Source organism: Enoplosus armatus, chromosome 4 (assembly GCF_043641665.1).
Source record: "Enoplosus armatus isolate fEnoArm2 chromosome 4, fEnoArm2.hap1, whole genome shotgun sequence".
Classification (NCBI taxonomy): domain Eukaryota; kingdom Metazoa; phylum Chordata; class Actinopteri; order Centrarchiformes; family Enoplosidae; genus Enoplosus; species Enoplosus armatus.
The window spans coordinates 10685199-10709801 of record NC_092183.1 but is presented as its reverse complement, the minus strand read 5'-3'; the positions used below and the strand labels follow the sequence as shown (position 1 = coordinate 10709801).

General features: G+C 40.4%; 1 protein-coding gene across 1 annotated transcript; it reads right to left on the bottom strand.

The window, feature by feature from the left end:
• Positions 1-534: 534 nt before the first annotated feature.
• Positions 535-23673, bottom strand: fancc (FA complementation group C). Its single transcript, XM_070904010.1, has 14 exons — positions 23476-23673; positions 19168-19255; positions 18885-18979; positions 13635-13742; positions 13466-13530; positions 12774-12938; positions 12478-12634; positions 8598-8653; positions 8330-8429; positions 6877-6952; positions 5255-5363; positions 3163-3337; positions 1996-2205; positions 535-1267 (listed from the first exon to the last, which is right to left on the bottom strand). Exons 1-14 carry the CDS (start codon positions 23671-23673, stop codon positions 1001-1003), a joined length of 1869 nt encoding a protein of 622 aa, XP_070760111.1. The 3' UTR covers positions 535-1000.
• Positions 23674-24603: the final 930 nt, after the last annotated feature.

Sequence of the window (24603 nt, the reverse complement as noted above, 5' to 3'; positions counted from 1 at the left end):
GCACAAACAGCACACTGTTTCATGCTGCACTATCTACTGATCAATAAGAACAACATCTTTCTACTCTAGTCAAGTGACGGGCGAGGGGAGAGCATTTTGATCATGATCCAGAGTCTATCATAATAGAGATAAAGATTACACACAATTATTTAGCCAAATTGTGTAGCTAAATGATTTGTTACCAACATTTCTGGACTAAAGATGGCAGTGTTTGTCTCCCTGAAAAGAAAAGAAAGCATACACTAGACATGGAACTCCAGTAATTACTCCAATCATCATGTACCAAAATAAAAAAAACGATCCTGAATTGCTTAGACATCACAAAAAATGTAAATATACAGTATGCATTTGTTTATATTTCTGTCCAACTCCAGCAGTATTCAACCAGTAGTCATAAAGTATGTTGTGGGTATTCTCAAATGTTAAGACTTCAGTGGTAATTTTAAATGTCTGCGCTTCAAATTATGGATCAAACAAAAGGACAGAGATTCATTCTTCATCTTTATAAATAATGAAGCAACAGAAAATGTACATAGAGAAAGGAGTGACACTACATTTAATCATTTACATTTTATCACATACACAGTATGTTTTTCATGTTTGAACACAAATAGTCATTATACAAAGATAAGTGGCGTTTGATTTTCCTGTCCTCCAAACCTAAACGTCTTCCAGTCAGTATGTGTAGCGTGAAGGATTTATATTGTGAGACAATCCTCTGAGTGGGAGGACTCTGACACGTTGTACGAGCTGCTGCTTCTTTGCAGTGTGATCTGTCACTGCTCGAGTGTCCTTGTGGGCCTCTAGTTGTGTTATATGTGTGTGTGTGTGTGTGTGTGTGTGTGTGTGCGCGTATAATTGTAGCCTCTCCACATAATCTGTCCTCGCCGTGCTGTTTTGACACACTCCTGTCATTGTACCGCAGCATATCTATACAAGACCATGGCTATTTGTCATTCTGCAAAGGTGCCCTGAAAAAAAAGCCTGAGCCGAGGATAACTCACTGTTGTGTGGTTATGTGCATTAATGCGTCTGTGTGTGTGTGTGAGTATGTGCTCTCGCCTGTTTCAGAGTGTCTGAGTGTGTGTGCTTGGTTCTCAGCAGGGCTTGATGCCGCATGCATATGTGTTAGTGTGTTTTGAAGTGCCTTGATCCTGAGATGAACTCTGTTAGCGTCGCTTGACGAGCACCTTCCTTCATTTAGTCTGAGCTCCAGTGAGCTGAGAACACACGCTGCTTCATCAACCAGATCAGACCGATGCACCACCTGGACACACACACACACACACACACACACACACACGAAGACAAAAAGATAGTGCCTGTGATAGGGCCAAAAAGCTTTACCAGCAAAAGCAAAACTGCTATCTGCAACTCATTATTTTAGATATATTATGATGTAAAATTCAACAGCTCACTAGATAATTCTAGATATGTACTTTGAATTGAACTTCTAGAAACTGAGGTCATGCTTGTGTATTTCATAATATATCCACATCTAAAGAGTCCATTGAACATCCCAAAATCAAACATGGTGTACAAGGAATGAGACTTTGGACAAAGAATCATGTTGAAAACCCACAATTACCTCAAAGAATCAAAGTCTGATTAATATCTAATATTCAATAAAGAATTCAATTCAATACTTGTTCAAAGTGTGAGTATTGTTGTGCATTACACGTTACACTTATTTGAGTTTTGCAATTTAAAAACATGATATAGGCGCTATACTCTTGGTTTTCACTTTAATAGAACCTTTAATGTACATCATAGACCTAAAACTAAGTGAACCTTATGGTGAGTTTGTTTTGTCAGCTGCTGTTTTCAAGGTCAAGAATGAACTTCTACGTCTCAAGTATTTATAAATTATTTAGTAGCAGACCAAAATGTACAAGGAGTAATGATGTGCACAAGTGTTTAACCATGGGATGTGTGGAACATGAATTTGGAAATGACTGACGACAGATTTTTGGGGAAAACAGATGATTTCCTCACCTGTAAAATCTCTGTTGATCCACTCAGCGATTGTTGGGAGAAAACAGCAAAGTTGACTAAGAGGTTGAGGATCAATAACGGAGACGGTGATGGTTGCAGAGGTTGTGGTGACAGCAGAGTGACCAATGACTGCAGGCGGTCAACAGGAAGAGGACGGGCTGAGACCAAGAACAGGGAGCGTAGGTGGTCCCATGCTTCTTTGGCATGCACCTGGAAACATCAGGTCACATGATGAATTTAAGGTCAGCTGACAGGTGTTTATTTATAGACCACACTGGAAACAAGAAGCATTGCTTTAAGTATCTTTCCCGCTAATAAAAATCAATAGATTAGTTCACAAATGATGAACAAAGACAACCCCGTGTGAGTTGAACGTAAGGTCGTAATGGGAGAGATGGTGGCGGCGACAGCGAGTCTCCCAGCGTTATGAGAGGAGGCGGACAAACAGGAGACAGAGAGATGAAACTCAGGCCAGCTGGCCAGACACTCACTGGGAAATCAATACTACATCACCCTTTTCACCCGGCCCCCCTCCCTCATCTGTATCACTCTCTCTCTTCGCCACTGTCTCATTCTCTCCCTCTCATATAGGGGTCATCCATAATTTACTCTTTAATGTGTTGTTCTTCTTTCTCTGTATTTGTTTTATGGCTTTCAACGACGACGCACCTGCCAAGAGCAAATAGCAGACGGTCAACATTATTATGATGTTGAGTTATGATACTGCACACGCTATAGACAGACTATCTGAGATTATAGCCACACTACTTCCCTCTCCAGTCATATCAAACAAACCTCGGAACTTCAATACAATGTTGTTCTTCACCATTTAGCTGCAGCAGTGTTGCCAATGAAAGAGCAGCAACAAAACATTTGCTGATTAGTACTAAAACGTACAGCTGGGGCTGATGGGAATGTCATTAATTTTTTATTTGGAAAACTTAGGGGATCACCATAGTCATCAGGACTCTGGGGACCATGAATGTCTGTACCACATGTCATGACAATCCATCCAAAAGTTGTTGAGATGTTTCAGTTTGGACCAAAGTTGTGGACCGACAGACCGACCAACATTGCATCCCAAGAGCTACTCTGCTTGCACGGCTAAAAGACATGAAGAAAAACTAGATAATAGAAAATATATTCTCTTTCTAGAGAAAACCATACCAGCTGTAGTGTTCTGTGGTGCCCCTTGTTGGTGGGGTGGTGGTAGAAGGTCAGCAGCCAGAGGAGGGGGCCGCAGTCCTCCGGCTCTGATGTCACCAGCAGCTGGACAGCTACCTGCACCCAGTGGGCACACTGAACCAGCAGGAACCAGGCCTCAAACACTTTGTGGTGCCCCCTATAGGACAGGAGGAGAAACAAGACACAACAGGTAACACTTAGTTCCACTGGGCCTCATTGGACAAATGACTCTGCAGCACACCAGAGAACATAATTACATGAGCACATGCTGCATGGATTAATTCATTCTCGACCTTGGAAACAGCATTTTGACTAAAAAAAAATCTCATCACAAAGTCGAGATACTTTCATGTGACCAAAATGTTATACTTGATAACAACTACATCACCTACAGGACAACCGAGCAAACTCAATCTGCAGATGAAGGCCACGAGATGTGGCTGAAAACTGGAAAAACCAAGTAAGTGGACCTTGTGATAAGAATTTTTTTTTGTCAAATTTTTTCAATTTCAGTTTGTGGCCACAAACAAATCATTACACTGGAACTTACCAAGTCTGCAAGGCTAACAGTGCTGTAAACAGATTTTAATATCTACACTTTAAGGGGATTTGGGTGGTCTAATTTAGCATGGCACTTAAGCCATACCAGCCTCAGTTTTTCCAAGGTATGTGTGTGAAAATGTACAACTTTCAACTTTCTTTTCGAATTCCTGTCCCAAACTACTGTTGTAAACAAACAATTTTAAAAAACGTCAAAAAGCAGAGAAGCGGGAGGTATTTTAATACATTTTGACAAACATGACTACTGCTTGTCTTTTTTCACCAAAGTTTTCATAAAACATTTTTGTTTCCAGTGCGCCACACAAACCCTCTAATACCAAAAGGTAGGATAGCAAAAGGAAAAACGTGACTAGAGCTGAGATGACTAATCAATGTAGCGATTGATAAGTCTTTTAGGGTTTTTCAAGCAAAAATGCCAGATATAGTTCCTGGTCCTTTGTCTGACTATTTCACTTCCCTGTGCTGAAATTAAAAACTAAGAACTGAAATAAAGGGGAAATCTGATCTTGTACCTTCTGGTTCCAGTTTCAGCTAACAGAATGTCTCCTCTGGCTCTGGAAAACTGATGGGCATTTTTCACTATTCTCTGACAATCTATAGACCAGACAACTAATTAGCAGATTAATCAATAATAATAACGGTTAGTTGCAGTCCTAAAGGAATAAAGATGTCATGGATTGCTGTAAAATGTAAAAAAGTGTGCAAGATGGGCTGAGATTTAGGCAGAAAGAGAGCTGCAACAGAGTGAAACAGAGCCATACAGCTGCAACAACGAGACTATGATTTAAAGTTAGAAGAGCGATAAGGATCTCTCTCTCAAATTTCCCTAATACCATCATTAGAGCTCTCTTCCTCATCTCCCCTCTCCCCCCTTGGCTCTCAGATACGAACAGCAGCACCCCTCTGCAGGGCCCTGGCAGCTGCATCTTCGCTCGGAGCAACACAACATACTGCTTTCCCACCGCTGGCTCAAAACAATGTTTTGGGAATTTTGCATGGAGCTCCAGAGTGGAGCGGTGGTGGGGATAATGGGCCCTGTTAAAAACCGCAGCTGGAGGGTATCAAGTCAGCCGTCTCCATCCCTAGGACATCAAGTGCTTTCTGCTTTTTATCTGCATCCCCTATCCTCTTTTTCTCTAAATCAGTCCAACCAGGGCTACTCACTCGCTGCTTTTCTCTGTGATTCATGCTGTTATGGTATCTTTTCCTCTGTCCACTCTCTCCTTGCTTCTCTGGTTCTTCTTCTGCATTCCTTTTCTCACTCTTATTGCACATTCTAACACTTGTTTTCTCCACAGCTTTCCCTTTCCCAAGCTAATAGCCTCTAATGAGCGCTTGGAGGAGCCACACAGTGCACCAGGACCTCTTTGTTGTGATGCAAGGGGAAAATATCTGACTAACCACCCCCTCAACAGCAGCTAATGGAAATAAGACCACCACACATGCATTCAGTAGGGTGCTGGAAGCAGACACGCATTAACACATTTTCTCTGAGAGCCTTTCTCACTCTAACCTGATACTACTGCTGCTTTCTCCGTCTCCCTCCTCTTCCTCCTCCGTCAGTCTCTGTAATGAGCCGCTGAGCCAGTTCAGATGATGTCTCCAAGCCTCCTGAGGCATCTCTGCAACAACAGATTCAGATATACAGACATTATGGTACTTTTTACAATCCATTAATATTCACAAAATTCAAAGCCAGCTAATGAGATACAACATGTTATTGAGTGAGCTGTAGAGGTGCTGGTGGGAGGATTTTTACCTTTGGACAGAGCCAGGCTAGCTGTTTCCTCCCATTTTCATTCTTTATGCTAAGCTATGCTAACCGACTGCTGGCGATAGCGTCTTATTCCCTGTACAGACATGAGACTGGTATCGGTCTTCTCATCAAACTAACAAGGAAGCCAGTAAGCGTTAAGATGTTATGTTATGTTAAGGTGCAGAACACTTCCAAATAAAAGACACTGAGAAAGTTACTGCTGTTCAGAGGGTAAAACAAGTCAATTTTACATGTGAAACAACTTTAATAGACCAAACATCAGGCACAAGTATTTTCCAAGCAGAACTGGATCAACTACTGTTAGAACTTGCAATTACTTTTTCCTGTTTTCCAGCTATTATTTTTAACTGCTTAAAGGGCCAGAGTGGTGTTTGTCACATGCCACATTGTTCTGTCAAAAATAACAAATTTTGCACTATAACCCCATCTAACTGACACTTCAGGTTGACAAAAAAAACAAACGTATTTCGCTTCATATCTTGATCCAGGTCTTCCCCCCAGGCTCTGTTTTAACAATGCAATGCTCAGCCTTAATTTATTACTTTTTCAGAGTGAGCACAAATCATGATAAAACCTCAAATCTTCTACTTTTCACAGTGCCATTTCCATTCAGTCTCCGGTGAAAAATTGCCCTTCACCACACACACACACACACACACACACACACACACACACACACACACACACACACACACACACACACACACACACACACACACACACACACACACACAGTAATAATTAACTCAGAGTTCTGGCTGAGCTCCAGTGTGTCCCTAAATGGCCCCATTCATGTAAATCATTCCTGCCTACAGGCCAGTCTGGGCACACACTGATAAGCACTGCTCCGCTGTGCCCCTGCACTCACCTACTGTGCATCCCCTCAATCATAAAGATTCCCATACATAAACACTGGTGATACATATTCAGTATAGATAATATAGCATCTTCTTAATAAGAAGAATAAAAAGGTGGATTAGTGTGTTTGTGTAAGACGATCAATGGTTTCAGTTATTCTCAATAAATGAAGCTTCTACAAAACAGCCAACTCATTAAGCTTCTGTATAGGTTTCATATGAGTAATGACACTTATATAAGCTAGCTTCTTTTCTGTCAACTTTTACATTTGACATGAACACTGAACACAGCTGTTAACTAACTGTAATTGATTAGCATGAACGAGACACACAGAGAGCCCATTCACTCTGCACCAGGAAATCTCTGTTGACACACAGTTAAAGAATACCTGAATAGACTTTTTCCTCACAATACAGGCTTTTGTGCATTGTGTTAGATGGAAATATCCAGAAGCACACACACACCCACACGCGCGGATGAGTGTGTATGTACACACTGACCTGACGGGAGGGTCAAGAGAGGAACCAGCAGACTCTGAGGTGACTGTGGGAACGTGGCCTTCAAAGATACACTCGTCTGAAACAACACAAAGCACAAATATTCCTGAGCTTCATAAATGTAAATCAAACTCACCTTGAACTCATACATCAGTGCTCTGACAGCCTAAAAAAATGACATTTTGAATGGGAGGCTGTGTAACAGTGATGCAGTAGGTGCTAATGTGTAATGTAGCGTGTAATAGGTAGCGTTTAGTGCAGTGTGACTACAGCCATTAAAACTGGGTCCACTGTAAATACACTGTGGCACTGCCATCTACTGGTTAACAGAGGTGGATAGGAATTAAGATATATTCACAAAACTGTGTAGCAGGTAATACATCATACCTGCGTTGTAACACATATGTTTTCTGACCTTTTGACAACAATCGCTGAGATAATTCCCTACAGTCACACAGGATGTGTTGATGGAGATCCCCTATACAACAACAGACTCAGGTATATCTGAGGGAATCTGACAGGGCTGAGAGTTTTAGCAAAAGTTGAAATGTACATAGTGACACATCAGAGTAACATCTCACAGTGGTTTCCACACATCGCAGGTGTTTTGTTTGTATACAAAGTTATTACCTACAAATTGATGATTTAAGAGCGATTTGCATTTATTGTGTATGAGGCAGAGGTGTGAACCGTGGTGTGTGTAGTGTGGAAGCAGAGAGCTCCCGGCTGGAGATCAAGTGATAATGATGTGGAGGATTCATCAAATGTTAAGTGATCTTGCCCACAGAGGGGAGGTAATTGTTCATTGCCCTGTGTGTGCATCTAAGTCTGCGGGATAAAAGAAACCAGCCTTTTATTTCCAGCAAAGATGGTGGATAAGAATAATTGGCCATCTGTTGTAAACCTTTGAATTTACTATAGCAGGCGGAGGTCCCGTCTTCTGTGGCACTGAGTACTGAAGAGGAATATGTTTAAATTTAAGTTTGCAGTGGTACCATTAAAACTGCAGCATGCTGTTAAAAACAGTTGTCTCTGCTGTTTGTAAACACACTGGACCTTAATATTTTGGATTTCACATAATGCAGGCAAAAACAGTGTTGGAGAACAGTGACAAGAAAACACAGTCAGTCTACATAAAATTTATCAGCAACAATTCTGATAATCGACTATTATTTTGTTATTTTTCAAGCACAATACAAAATTCACTTGTTCCAGCCAAGATTTGCCGCTTTCTTTATTTTCATTGATCGTAAACTAAATCTCTTTGGGTTTTGGACTGTTTTTCAGACCAAACAAGGTATTTGAATATGTCAACTTGCACTTTGGGAAATTGTAGCGGCCATTATTTACTATTTTATGAGCCAAAAGATAATGAAAATAATCGTTACTTGCAGCCCTAAAAGAAACAAATATTTTCAAAGACTTTCAGATCTTTTATTGAGAAGTCGAGGCCTACCTGATGCTGCAGCAGAGCCAGCTCCCTGAGGAAACAGCTGGTAAAGGTTTGAATAAGATACTTAACAGACCCCTTCCGTTCAGCTTGCTTAAGAACGGACCTGGCGGACACACACACACACACACACACACAAACACAATTACGGTGCACTCCATTGCAGTACATCCGCAGAATGTCAACAGGCCAAAACATGTTACATCAACCAAAAACGCCACACTCAAAACACATGAGCATCACGTCAACCTCAAAATGACACACCAACTCTCACCTGAAGATGTCGTTCACAACCAAGAATACGGAGCAGTGCTGAGCACAGGCTTTAGGCTGCAACACACAAAAACACAATTTATAAAGTAAAATCATCTTGATTCATAGATACTAAAATCCTTCGCCTACAATCAGAAAATAGTTGATGATAACCATATGATGAGACCTATCTGCTTCCGTTATAACCAACTCAAGAATAGACAAACGTTAACCCCCAAATACTGACCACTGGGTGTCACTGTTGCATCGTCTACAAACCTCACTGCCATAGAGCCACAGTTCCTCCCCTCCAATGGGCTTTATTGGGATGAAAGCTTCAAAAACAATGTTGCCATAACAGTAATATGAACATTAACACAACATTAAGATTGATGTATATTAACTATATTTATACAGTATATCCTATGCATGTATTTGTGTGTGTGTGTGCTGATGAATAAGGATGAAGGGGTACAGTAGCCATATTCAAATGAATCTCTAGTTAACAGTAATGTTATGGATTTATGGATCAGAGTAATTCACTCAGTAACCATCTCTCCATTACATTTCAACAGATCACACCGTGTGTGCATGTGTGTGTGCATGTGTGTGTGCTGTGTGTGCGCTGTGTGTGCGCTGTGTGTGTCTCTGTCATTCACTGTCCCTCAGGTTGTGGCACATTGATACATATTAGGCAGCGAGATATGCCTCCCTGTTCTCACTCTCTTCCCATTAAGCACTCAGTTTACCACTCTGTCAGTCCTTCCTTCACACACACACTTACTCTCTCATCTCTGCCTAATGCACACTCATCATGTGTTTTAGATTTAACACATTCTAAAACGCCCAAGCGCAAACATTAAACAGCTGTACTGTTCATGTCTGCCTCCCTTTCCATGTTTATGTATCTTCTAGTCCCTAATTATTCTCCCTCTCACCCCCCCATACTCTTCTATAGGGACGTACGCTTCACTATAGGGGGAGCACATGTCCATGCACATGTAGTCTACCTCACAGGCGTTAATCCTTTAGTGTAATACAGAAGTAGAGAGACTAAAATGAGGGCCAGAATCAGTTATGAGCAAGCTTTCTATCTATTAGATTTACTCACGGCCAATTCAAAACCTGCCATTTGTGTCAGTAGATAGAAATGTATTAAACCATATATTACAATGATTATAATACATACATACACATACATACAATAACCTACAACCTGGTTCTATAAAATAGAAAAAGTGCCAAAGTAACAGACCAATTACCGTCTCAGTGAGGTCAGTAAGAACAAACAGCCCCACCCAGTGTCTCTGTGGTGTCATTACGATGTTCCAACATACAAATCACAAATCATTCATTCAGCTTTCATCCTCAGTTTTGACATATGTTTCTTTTTTGTCCGCAATACGTTGGCATACGGTTTATGTATGTCAGTATGTTTCTGTGTATGTGGGTTGCATGCCAGCATGCATGCATGTGTGCCAACTGTCATGGTTCCCCCTAGTGAAAACAGATGAGCGTCCTCCTCCACACCTTACCACAAACACTTCAAGGAGGGTCAATTACAGCACACAACAAACATCCTGTTTTTGGCAGTAAGGCCCAGGAAGTGAGTGTTTATTGTTATTGGGCCTATGACTCTCACTGGATCACAGGGGGGTGGGACAAGCCAAAACGAGGAATGTGGGCCTAATTTCATGTTTCCCATTTTTGATTGCAGTTTAAACAAGTGAGTGAAAGGGAGGCGAGGAGAGCGACAAGCCATTTGGCTCAGACGCCTCTCGTTTTTTTTTCTCTCTTGCACACGTGTACGCCAACAAAGACTCGCATAATACAGACACACATGTGAAACGCACATCTGACATCCAAACAACCTGAAGGCTAAGTGAAACCTAAATGTATGCCTTCCACCCTCTTTACGACAGACACGCCATACCAGATGCAATATCATAAACAAGGCACGGCGTCTGGAGGGATATGTGTGTGAGGGTTTGCATGCAGGCATGTGCGTGTGAACTAGCAAGGTGATAAAAACAGAGGTCAATCAGAGATGGATGAGAGGGTAAACAAAGAGATCCATGACGGGACAGAGAAGTAAACAATCGACGACTGCCTTTCTGTCTCTTTCTCTCACATATAGTTAGTTAAATTGTTTACAGAACTCCTCTTTCTAACATAGTAACTCCTACAAACTCAAGATGATGGAATCAAGTGCAATCAACAGGCAGGCATATGTAGTGTACATGTACACCAGTGTGTTCCAATCTATCTTAATATTTGAGAACAAGTTCCTAAACTGAAAAAGTGTGCATTGTTCGCCTGTTTTGTACAAAGCTCAAGTAGACCATCACTCTGGGAGAACAGGAGTGACACAACTGACAAACCTTACCCAAGTTAACATGAAGTAAAGTGGCAGGTAAATTGTTGTTTCCCACCACTGACATTTATAGCTACCAAAGGCAATGCAATCAGTAACCTAGGTAAATAGGATGCCATTCACTGTGCACACAAGGTATTGTATTTCAGGAAACAAATATTTGGCACAAACAATTTGTAGAAAACATGTCTACGCAGACTAATCTACTCCCCTCCTCTCTATTTGTCAGGCATACTCAGTGAATAATTACTTTAGAGATAGATCTATATTCTAGTAGACATTCGTGCATCTAATTTCAATGTTTTGTCTGGGTTTTCTTGAATTGTCTAGTTTCAGTGACACATTTAATTATTTTATTGTTATCCTTGCTTCTCACAGCAGCTGCACTAATTTGTCTAACATGTTCCAAGTTATTCTGGGATGAAAAGCAGCCCCTGGTGGCCAAGTGAAAAGGAACACAAATCACTGCTGATATTTTCTGATTGCATTGTAGTAATGTGGACATCATCTTCAATAGCTAGTCATAACAATCTAGAAATCAAACATTACTTCTGACTTTTGAACTGGACATGATCTTAAGTTATATGAAGTGAGGAGTGGCTAAGGACTCAAGTGACAGAGAGTTCAGTACTTACCCAGCACAGTAAAGGCTGTGTAGCACAAGCCAAATGATGTGAGATGCATGCAGAGCTAGCCAAATGATGTGAGACGCATGCAGAGCAAAGCCAAATGGTGCAAGTTAGCCAGGCAAAAACAGTCAATAAAGATCCACCAAAAAAGCAATGGAACGCTTCCAAGAACTATGCATATGAAAACATTACAACTCCATACCTCATAATAAAGTGAGCGGGCCTTATATTCAAACTGTTTGGTTTCACAGTTTACAAAGTAGTTCAAAGCTAAACACATATGGAGTGTGCGGTGATTTCTGATGTGAGACTCTGTAATTCAGGGCAGATGAGTCAAACTATGTACAGAACAAAACCATTTAACAGCAGCAGTATGTCACCAGTTCATCAACAGTCTTAAATGCTGCCACGCAGCATTAAAATGCAATACTGCAATGGCTCTGTGAAGATTTTTTTTTCATACACTTTATATGCACTCTTATGATCGACAGAAAATGAATTGCAAAATATTTTGATAGTTGATTAATCGTTTCAGTCATTTTTTTCAAGCAAAAATGCCAAACATCACAGGTTCCAGTTTCTCAAATTTGAAGATTTAGTCTTGTTTTCTGTTTTATATCATTGTACACTAAATATCTTTGTGTTTTGGACTGTTGGTTGGACAAAGGAATTCGAAGAGGTCACCTTGGGCTTTGAGGAATTGTGATGGGCATATTTTACATTTCCTGCACTATACGATTATCGAGAAAATCTGAAGATTATGCAGATAATGAAATGATAACGAAAATAATACTTAGTTGCAGCCCTAAACGAGGACACATTTTTTTGGCAAATCCAATCATATCTATCACAGAAATACATGACTTTATCATTTTTAAGTTGTGATTTGAACTACCCACCAGCAGTGACCGTGCCAGTCGCTGCTTGAGCTTCTGTGGTGTTGAGCCTGTGTTGGTGAGAACACACTCCAGCAGACTGAGCACTGCGTCTTCCAGGCAGGACAGGTTGTTATACCACAGAGAGATTACTGCCTTCTCCTCCAATGACAAGCATTGGCTGGAAAAAAAACATTTCACATCGCATCACATCTCAAATATTCCAGCTACAAATATGATTATGTGTTTGGACACAACCTAATAGAAAGACTTTCTGAAAACGTATGTTACTGGAACTCAGCACCTCTGTGCTCCCCTACCTGGAGTATGCAGAGCTCAGAGCAACCAGGAAGTCTTCACTAAGTGCTGCCCTGACACAAGTCATTGGCTGCTGCAGCAGTGCACCAATGAGAGGAGCAGCCTCGGGACAAGTGACCAGGGGGACACAAGCCAGTGATGTGGCCAGAATGCTGTCACATGAACACCTGCACAGAGACATATGGACACAATCTGGATTATATGGAACGTTTCATCAATGGCCTGCAAAGATAAGAATTCATACCTCCCGGAGCCCTAAAGATATGTCACAGAAAAGGTGCTATTTGTGTATTTATAAAAATGATTTAAATTGACTTAACACTTGTATGTTGACAACATCAACATACCACTCTGCATGCAAGACTTCAAGCCAATTAATCAGCAGCTATTTTATAATAGATTGATTGTTTGGGTATGGGGAACACATTCTCTGGTTCCAGTTTCTTAAATGTGAGTATTTGCTTTCTCTGTTGTATGGCATTATAAACTGAGTATCTTTGGGTTTTGGTCTGCAGGTCGGCCAAACTAAGACGTATGGAGACATCACTTTGGGCTCTGGGAAACTGTGATGATAATTCCTTTCATTATTTCTTGACATTTCATACACCAAACAATTAATAGAGAAAAGAATCAGCAGCTTAATCAATTATGAATATAATCACTAGTTGCAGCCCTCGTTTCTACTGTGCTGTACCCCTGATTTATGTGACCAAGAGAACTGCAGCTCTTCCCAATGTTTTCCTGCAGCTGTGCCACCATCTGAAATAAATAAAGGAGGACAGAATACATTTGCATTTATGTCGACATAATTACATACAGTATATATTAACGCAGGCAAGAATAGGGCAATAGAAGGCTAGTACCTTTCTCAGGACTTTGAGATGGTGCTCTTTAGGTGGTACGCCCATATGCTTCATTAATGCCTGCGCTGCATCATCGTCTTCTTCTGTAGCAAGCTGACTCAACACTTTCTGTGGGAGGGCGGGCAACACAATGTGCAGCACATTATTGGCGCTTCATGTGTATATCCACAACAGTGGACGAGACTTTAATACAATCTGCCCAAACCCCAAGATCCATAACATCAAAGCTAATTAGTTACTGGAATATAGGATGACTCTGTCGGCGTCACATCATTTGAACCACATGAGCGGAGAAAAGGCATTCCAGTAAGTGAGAATGTATGGACAACATATGAGCAACTTCAGAAATTAACATTCTTTGTTACAGAGGGCCTTGGTGTTTTACAAGCATTTTTCAGAAGGGGCCTCATCATACACTGATAAAACTAGACTAATAAACTCAGCTGATTCTCGTCTGTGAAAAAAGCATGTCATAAAGACGGAACAAAGAGAGACACAAGACTCGTACTGTAGGTTATAATGTTGCATGCTTCAACTTTTTTCTTGTTTCTGCTACAGAAAGTGTTACTGAAGGATGGTTTTTCTAAGATAATTTGAAAGCAAAAGAAAGGTTGAGAAGCAGACTTATTTTCTATTCAATGTCAACATCCTTAAAAAATAAAAAAAACATGCCACACAGCATTCAGTGGTCGAATGATTAATAAACTGAGTGTTTGGCAAGACTTTCGTTCATCGGTATTCACTCAGAAGTGTGATGACAACCCAGAGACCTATTATTTTGAATTAGGGATTGGTTTAGACTTTAGAAATAGTCCTCTCTATTTGACCACAATAAGTTGATTAACTGGGACAAGTTGGAAAGTGTGATCCAACAGAAACAGCCAAGGCCTCACATCTTCAACACACATCTGTTTTTACAACTCCAATGAACCAAAAACACAAAAACATCCACACAAGAGTAGACTAAAAAAAAAGTACAAATCCCTTTCAAACTGCAGATAAAAGGAGATCAACAAGAGATGAGGAGAGAAAGAGATTGAGAGACACAATATGTTTTTAAAAAAAACAGAAAAAGTGAAGGAGAAAAAACGAAATCCCAGGCAGAGGAGCGCTGCAGTGCTGTTGGTGGAGCTGTGTGGTTTCTTTGGCCAGGCCCTACAGCACGCTAAGATGCTTACCCTCCACATAGTCTCACAAAACAGCCCCAATCACTACCATCTGAGCGCCCTCAAACCCTGCACATTGAGTACATACAAAACCAATCACACTTATCCCACCCTTGGTAAGGAGGCACAGTGGGGCTGGGGGATAAGGCTGGTTAGAAGGAATGGCAGAGAGAGGCACTGCGTTGGCTGCATTTGGAGTGGGGAAAAAATGGGTGTGGTCACCAGAGGAATGGGATGAAGGGCAAATGGATAGATGGATGGCAAATACTTTAGGTCAAAAGTCATCTTTCTCTCACAGAAAAACAGCAACCGAGCTGGCTTTGGGGGCTTGGACATGACGCTGCCATAGAAATTATCCCTCCATAAATCTAAAATTAAAACAGAGGATGTAGGAAAATGCACAAGGCAAAGACTTGGGTTGGTTTTGATGGGTGCCTGTTAACAATTACAAAGCCATGATTGAATTCTCCCAAAACCAATGAAAGACTCAAGTAGAGCCTCAGATGGTCAAAACAGCAGAGACAAAAAAGAGGGAAGATGAAATGAAGAGAGTACAGAAACATCCAGATGATGATGCAGAATAATGAAGTTATAAGCAATGGTGACATAGAGTGCATTTAAGGAACGTGTACTTTAGGAGGAAAAGTGTCTTTTCTAAAGTAAAGGCCCAATCTATAATATTTTAACCATATGAATTTGTGATATTTTGACATACATAATTAAAGGTGATGTTGACGTATAAATGGAAAATCAGCAGTCTGCATGTTTCTCACTTAATCAGGATTGAAAATATAGGTTTTACTGCAAACACTGATGTAAACAAACCTTTAATAACAACAGAGAACAAGCTAGCCAGTCTCTGTCCACAGTTCAAAAAAGCGTCTACCAGTGCCTCTAAAGCTCACTAATTACAGTAAGATGTTGTATTTCATTTGTTTCATTTCATACATAAACAAAAATAAGACAATTTATGGCTTTAGAATTATCTGTCCACCTAGTATCTGTGCAGCGCCTACTCAGTGACGACAAGACGCCAGGAAGTTAGTGCTCATGTCTGTTGGTAACCAAGAAATAGTTACAGCTGGTAACTCCCTGTTAAACCACAAAATGTCGTTTTTGTATTTCTGTTTGTGTATGGACTAAACAAACAAGATGAGAAATAAGCATGTTTCCCAAAATGTCGAACAATTCCTTTAAGTTAAAGGAGGAAACGTAAAGGAAGAAAATAAAGAAATAATAATTTCAGTAAGTCAGATTCACTGAAGGAGGGATGCCACCCAAGAGGAAACAGAAAGAAAAAGGGCAAACATTACTGTCACAAAGACACTTTCCAATTGAAAACACACAGTGCAGCAGCCAATGTGAGCAACGAGTCCAAAACATGTTTTAAAACTATAAAGCAGCCACAGTGGCTCCAGGGCCTACCTGTGGTTCATCGTGTTTGAGTCAGTAAAGATACACGTCAAAGACTAACCTATCAAACCATCCATCCTCCAGCCCTCTAATATTACACTCTCATGCTTTACTTATCTGTCATCTCCTCAGAGATCATGCCATGTTTCTGCAGCACTGTGTGGTCCCCATGCTAGTACAGGATGTAGAGAAGCAGACCGATCTAGCTAAGACCGAGCTAATGACTATCTGACATGGCCTGCAGCTATGTGGCTGTACCCAGCATTCATGAAACCTAGTGAGAAGTCTCAGATGTGGAGGAGAGGCAGACGGGGAGGAGTGAGGGGAAGACATGCGGGAGAAAAGGAAAAATACTCCGCACACTATCATAATTTAAAGAGTGGCTACTAACAGTATATACAGTAGCAGTAAAACACGTCTTAGCACAAACATATGCGAGCACATACACAAACACAGTATTTAGGTGCCACTTAGCACCAGACCCTCAGTCTATTATGGAGGCAGCAAGAAAACAATGTTGGGGAGCAAGATCAGACAGGGCTAACAGAAAACAGGCTGCATTCTGCATTCCATAACAGGCGGTCCAACACAACACAGACACAGAGACAGACCATCTCTGGCCTAAAACCATACATCTGCCCCGCTCCCCCAGACGGGATGAGCTGCGGCGAATAGGTTTTTTTTGTGCTTCCCGCCATTCCTGTCATTTGTGGGGAGTGGAAGCTTCTTTGGAGAAGAAGGAGAATAAGGAGAAGCTGCAGAGTTGGTTATGAGATTATTGTACTTGTGCTCTTTGGACACTTTCATCCGGTAGAGTCATGCATGCAGTTTTAGTATGAGTGGAACCAGTGAACCCTTTAACTCTGGCTGTCAGTGCTGTACCTAAAGAACTCAGCTACAATTAACTACTTCTATACAATGCTGCAAATACAGTTTGAACCTAAATTGCTTATCAAGGATGAAAGCACTTGTTGAGTTTCATCTCAGTTATTTCACAATAAGCAGGGTTTTACGTTATTTGAGAAAGTAATCTACAGTGTTCATTATCTAAGTTTTTTGTCTCACCAAACCTCAATCACAACTGTTGCTGCCTAATTCTAACGAAAACTAAAGAAACACTTCCCTCCTACCACAATATTCCCCCTTCCAGAAGAAATTAGTGAGGTAAAATGGCTTTACATAAAGTGATTCACAAAGGGACTGATGGTACACTAACATAAAAGCCACGATAGATCCCTTTTCCTAAACGTTATCTTTGATGATAAAAACCTTATTAATGTACGTTCAATGAAAAATAAAACATAAATACACCATCCACACTTCCCTGCACACACACATGCATATATATAGACATATACCCATACAAAAACACACAGACATACCGTAGACACAAACACGCACACATGCACTCCGCTTCCCCTCGTATGGGTCAAAGACCATCTGGCAAATTCGAGGTTTACTTTCAAGGCACTGTTTTAATTAGCAAGATGTTTTATTAGATGAGAAATTAATCAAAAGAATACAAACACACAGTTAATCTGGCAAAAATGTGAAGGTTCCACATTGTTTATCATAAGCCATCTGTGTGAACCCTCTCAAAGTTGAAAACTGCAGAATCTTTTCTTCCCTCTGTTCTCTTTCCCTCCTTTGTGTGTGTGTGTGTGTGTGTGCGCCTTGAAAACACACAGTGAGCAAGATCAACTAACCATAATATAAAGGCTGATCCTTCTCTGGTGACAAGAGGCAGTGAAACAGTCGATTTTAATTTGCTTTCAAAATATGTTTTACAATTTTGGGCACAAAAAGCTTAGACTAACAGAGACCCAATCTATCTCATTCATCATCCATGTCCCATTGGAGAGGAGACGCAGAGGGCTGGCGAGAGAACTCCTATTAAAAGTAAATTAGACAGAAAATCTCTTCAGCAGCCCAAAGGGACTCAAAGAGATTCTTTTTAGAAGTATTTGTTGAAGGGATGAGGATTAGGACCTAAACAGCAAACAGATCAGGCCTGAAAATTATGAGAAAAGATATATGATGGAAGAGAATAAAGAGCAACAACTAAAAATGTTATGAATGAGTGGAACAGTGGCTTGATTTCTCAATAAATATTTGAAATACTTCAGGGTTTTTGTCTTCCCTCAGTTATGATTACGTATTTAATTTCTGTGTACCCCCACTAGTTGGATCCACATGACCAACGAAACCACAGACAGTATAGATGACTTTACGAAGCATCATAATTGATTACATTTCTATATCAAGTAATCTAGGCTTAGTGAGTACGCTGCTATTGTCAGAAATAATCACTGAATAATTATGCTGTACTGAGGTATTCTATTAGGACTGGTATCAAAATATTTTAAATGATGCCCAGCCCTATTCCTTCTTATTTTAAAATTTTATATATAAAATAATTTTAATTTCAAATAAGGCATTTTATACTTTCATTAGAGAGATGACAGGAAATCGGAGTATAATGATATAAAAAGCAGGGATGTTGCGGTTTATGTTTGGCACCACAACACCTGGGAAACCACAGCGCTACAGTCACATTTCTACCTAGATCCTCCCCTAAATTTCAGTTTCAAGTTAAATTGCTGACATATAAAACGCTGCATGTTCAGTCTAAATTCTCTATTAACAGAGATAGTGAAAGTCCAGTCCATACCTGTATCCACTGGTTGGCTTTTCTTTCCACAGCATTGCCTGGATGCTCTGAGTACAGTCCCCACAGACACTGGAACAACTGCCTTCTGCTTGTAGCTGCAGACAACAAGACACCAGAAGTCACAGCAGGTTTGATACATTCACAGGTTATCATATTGATGGTAGATTTATACCCTTTATACACCTTATACAGGGTATAAGTATCAAACTTACTCAGGCCTGTCAAGATTAGGACCTGATCCATCCACTATTCACCAATACAGGTGGAGTTAAAGTGCACTCACCATCAGCAGTAACATACGGGTTCCAGCACAGTCGGCCAAGAAACTGGCCTAGGAAGGGAAGCCTCTTCATGGTTTCTGTTGTGGAGCTCTTGGGGAGAGAACAGAGACAGCAACAGACATGAGAAAATTGATTTAATTGTCTAGAGTTTTATAGTTTTTCATTCCGAATACTCTTACACCTTGAGTCGGCTAGCTTGGTCTAATATCCTAAATGGGTTAGTTCTCTGAATCGAAGGCATATACAATAATATGGGTTTTTTTTCCATCTGGCACATAATCAGACTCAAACATGACAGAAGTGGAGCCAATCCAAAAAATAAAATCTGTATTATAGATGTTTACACCTCCTGAATAGCAGGCACATCCACAGGTGTTCAGTACATTACTCACACATCACCTTTGTTTCCTGTGTCACAATTCCCACCATAACGTCAATAGTGAGAGATACACAGCGCAGAGCAGGGCTCTGGTCGAGGGTGCTATACCTGTAAGGGTTTAAGTATGTGTGTGTCTGTGCTTGTTTATCCTGCTCAAAACAACGGACCATGTGATTTATTTCACCTCACAGCCAATTAAAACATCCAGAAGGTTTCCAGCTCGGGCAGAGACTGCATTTAAGAACTTGTTGAATAACCTTTAATCCTGACTTTCTGTACATTTCAGTTTTGAAAATATTTGATTTTCCCAGATGACCTTCACTTGTAAAACTTTAGACTTTAAGTATTAGTCTATGGTATCTTGGGTGTGAGTGACAAAGAAGGATCTGGAGCTGATCACAATTATTTAAAACCTGAACCAAACAGGTAATTATCAAAACTTGTTTCTTTCTAGTTTATTATGACAAAACATTTATCAGAAAATTACTTGGCATTTTTTGTGCTTATCCAGGGCAAAACACACAAACATGTCAAGTCAAGCTGAGTGACCACGACAAATGCCTTCAGTCTTGATGAAGACTTTCAAAATCCTTTTTGATTCAGAATAACTCAAATACACAGGTATACAACATTGTTTTTGTTCCATCATATTACTTTAATGGGTTTAAAGCATCAATACAGAGCACATTATGTTTTTATGTAATGATGACTACAGTGGAACACACAGAAAGCAAATCAAAGAGTTGACGTATTACTTCAGTTTACAAGCATGTCTGCACACGTGTGTATGAATCATGTTTATGTGCATTTACAGTATTACCTAGTATTCATCCCATATTAACAGACTGTATCATACATTTCACCCCTGAGCTAATTAAACTGTAGAGAACAGCTTTGATGTAGGAGAAGCCCACACAAAGAAATCTGACATAAGCCAGTTGTAACTGAAGCAGTGTGCTGCTGTTGCTCAACCAAAGATGATTTGGCTTACTTTACTGCCATGTACACACAGTTGAGGTTGTGGTGTTGAGCGATCAGGATCTCATTTGAACCTAGAATGTATAAAAACATGGATACTCATTTAAAATATCACCTATAGGTTTTCTGGTGGGCTTCAAAACATTTCACTCTCCTTGTACCAAGTCTTTCCCTGGGGCTCATCATCCCATCAACTTCATTGACACTCCACTTTTATATAAACCTCTCTTTTGACTAGAATCACCACTATTAGAGGAGGTGAAAATGAGCTACCATTGAGTTTGGAGCCAGAATCTAATTAGCAGTACTGCAGGAGGGTATTTATATGTTAGGATGAAAAGGGAAGAAGAAAGAGGCGAACATTTCAGAGAAGAAATTAAGATAGAAAAAAGGCTGTTGCACTGCCAATATGCATCAATCTTGCTTCTTGCAGCTTTCATCAGAAATAATCAGAGAGCAATGAGCATGGGATGAATGGAAGATGTTCAGGTAACTTTGGGCGTATATGTTCAAAAACAGCATCAGACAGACAAGGAGACTAACTTGACTCGCCCAAGTGGATGAGATCACCATTAATGGGAAGCAGAAAGGTGATAGGCCATGTGGGGTTTCTCTAAATGCCCCCCCCACCCTCCCGCCACAACACCACCAATGCTGTCTGGAACACAGCCCTCACACTCAGCCTTCCTATCAATCCAACAACACATGGTAAACATTGTGTATGAGTATACATGTGCATTTGTGTGTTGGTGATGCAACTAAAAAGGAATGTTAATTTACAATAAGAACTTTACTAATGCTTTGAGACAGACCCATAAGAATGAGCAATCGCAACAGAAAGTAATTAGCACTAACTATCAGGGCTAAATCACCATCAAAGCCTTGTCAACAATGTCCCTTATTCTGAGACTATGTATCTTGTCTTGATTAGGGACAGACATCTCAGACAGAAGCGACTGATTATGTACTAGCCAGGGAGGCAAATGGGACAAGTTTATAGACAATGATGAAGAGAACAGTAAGGAAACATTTCTGTCCCTGACATCATTGAACCACAATCAGAGTAGCCCTAACATTAAATAGCAAAGTTACTATGGTGAACACATAAATATACACTACAGTGTATTGTTGAATTTTCCGATCAATTCCTTTGAGGAGTGGTGTAATGCTGCAGCAGTGGTATAGCAACCATGGTAAAAAAAAAAACAGGGAACTTCTGTGTGACTATAGGTGTACAACAATATGGCAAATGCACACAGGAAAACACTCTGTAAAGGAATAGTTCATCAGTTACATTAAATGAGAAGATCTATCACACTCTGTCTGTTCAATGTGAAGCTGGAGACAACAGTGGGTTAGCTTAGCTTAGCATAAAGACTGGAAACAGGGGGAAACAGCTAGCCTGGCTTTGTCCAAACAAAACATAATCCACCTACCAGCACCTCTACATCTGACAAAGTTACAAGTTATATCTCCTTTGTTTAATCCTTCCAAAAATAAAAATGTAAATTAGTGATTTTTAGAAGGTTATTATATTTTGGCCGGGCACAGTGACTTTCTGAAATCTCCCTTGGTCACCTGGCAACCTCTCGGAGATCAACATAGAATTGTAATAATTCACTTCAGTTTTTGCCAGGCTAGTTGTTTCCCTCTTATTCAAGTCTTTATGCTAAGCTAAGCTGCTGGCTCCAGCTTCATATTGAACAGACAGATACGAGAGTGGTATCGATCTTCTCATCAAACTCTCAGCAAGAAAGCGTTTTTCCCAAAAATGTCAAACTATTATAAGTGCAATATTGAGATAGGAAACTTTAACAAGTATAAACCTGGAAATTAATATTATTATTAAATAATAACAACTAGGAGTATTTCTCATCTTAGGGCATAAGCCACAGGAAAGTTGTGAAGTCATCAAAGGATGCAAAATTCTGCCAAGAAGCAGGCTATCTTCAGCTGGTCTTTTATGAGCCCACTGCCAGTAAAAAGGATTTCAACCCAATTAAGCTATACCATTCTTTTCTCTTTCTTTGTATCCGCTCCATCATCGTACAGACACTGACACCTCTGCATGACGTGTGCCTGCGATAACGCTAACAGAGAGGGAGACAGACAGATAAAAATAATAGCCAGTCAAATCTCGATCTATGATAATATATGGCAGGCTGCCGAAGTAGAGACAAAGACAGAGATGGCGAGACTGATTCTAACCATCACCAGAGTGTTACAGTAAAACATATGGACTGTAAAGAATCACAAATTAAAACCTGCAAGAGCACCATGACTGTAAGACTAACAAGAAAAAGATTTCATACGTGGAAAAAAAGGGTATGTTATGTGAGAGCGAATATTGTTAGAGAGTGCTAAGGAGCTAGGGCTGGACGTAGTAACGCTGAAATCTCACAGTCCTGCACCCCTCCTGTCCCCTGCCCCCTTCCCAAATTTGCTGGACCTGATATAGGGATACATTAGGTTAGCGCTGGAGGTCCCAGTGCGGCTATTACCTGACTAACTCAACACTGCAGCACTGCCAGTCAGACATACACGGCCTCTGCACAGCACAGAGCAGCCTCTGTTAGCAGGACCCTGCCAATGCTGGACTTACTGTTCATGCTCTGGCTTGGACAGAGAGTGAGCGTGTGCGTGTTTGTGTGCGTGTACTAGATCTGCTGGAGTTTCAATTAACTTAGTGCTTCATTAATCAGACGTCTGTTTGGCTTAACTGATTAACTGTTCTAATTTATTTCATCAGGTGTGTCAAGCCTGTGAAAACAGCCCCTTCGTGGATATGGACCATTTTATTAGACTTAACAGGCATCTGGGAAATAAAGTGTAGACCCAAGGCTATCCAAATCTGTCAAAAATACAAACGTAAGGGCTTCCCTTGCATTATGACAAAGTTAACAAAAGAAAGGATGTGAAGACACAAGCTCAACTTTTCACTATGTCTGCTCACCATGTTGTTGATATGTGTGAGGAGTTGCTGGAGGAAATCCTGCAGTCTGCTCAAGTGCAGGCAGGTGTCTCTCTGAGTGTCTGGGCTGTCAGCCTGGCCCCAAGCCACTGCTTTGTCCAGCCAGAACTGCATCTCCTGGACGTTCAGCAGGGGCTCTGCCAGTTGTTGGAGCTGGATCAGTGGCTGCAGCTGAGACATTTTGCCGCAGGTGAATATATTTAGGACCTAAGCAATCCTAAGTGAGACAAAGAACAAGACCATCGTCAAGACCAAGGATTACACAAAAATCTTATCATCTGTACCTAATCATCTTTACTTTGTGGCTATTAGGGCTATGCAATGTCAACATTGTTAAATTGTGATTTTGACTTCACATAATATTCAATGTACAATATCCCTATCCCTAGATGTTTTAAAGACACTCAAAGTGTTTTATAGCAGAGATGGGCCTTACCTGGCCTCAACAAAAGACCACCTCCGCTAAAGGTGCTGTGTGGAGTTTTTGACCATTAGGAGTGATAAGAAGCAATGTTTACAGGTGGGTCCCCATGTTGTTTGTATCACACATGTGCACTGGACGCCTGTGGGCAGGCATGTTTCACACTATTCCACTAGTCGACAGTTGGCAGCGGTAACAAGCAAAGAAACACAGGATTTTAAATGTTTCAAACATTTTACAAGGAAAGAAATGTGTGTTAGACCTCAAGGATGCACACAATGTGTTCTGTGTTTTTATTTTTATGGAATAAATACTATTGAATCTGCACTGACTATAAAGTAAATTGTAACTATAAATAAAAACACAAAACTTAAATTACACAATTCCATTTATGTTATGTGTATATAACGTAAATTGAATTGTCTAATATATATAAAAATGCAGCCTATAAAACATTTTTGTACTGAAAATCTCTTTGTGTATCTGCCAAAATATGCATAGATACAAATATATCTGGATAAACCAGCCAATAATATCAGCCTGCCAATGTTAAACTGTTGGGCTCTACTTTACAATGAACATGTGTGGCCCACATCATCCCCCATTTTCTACTACAGCAGAAGTGAATAATACAATAGTAATTGGAAGTAATAATAAGTGGAAAATAAATTGAATCATAGTGTGTTAAT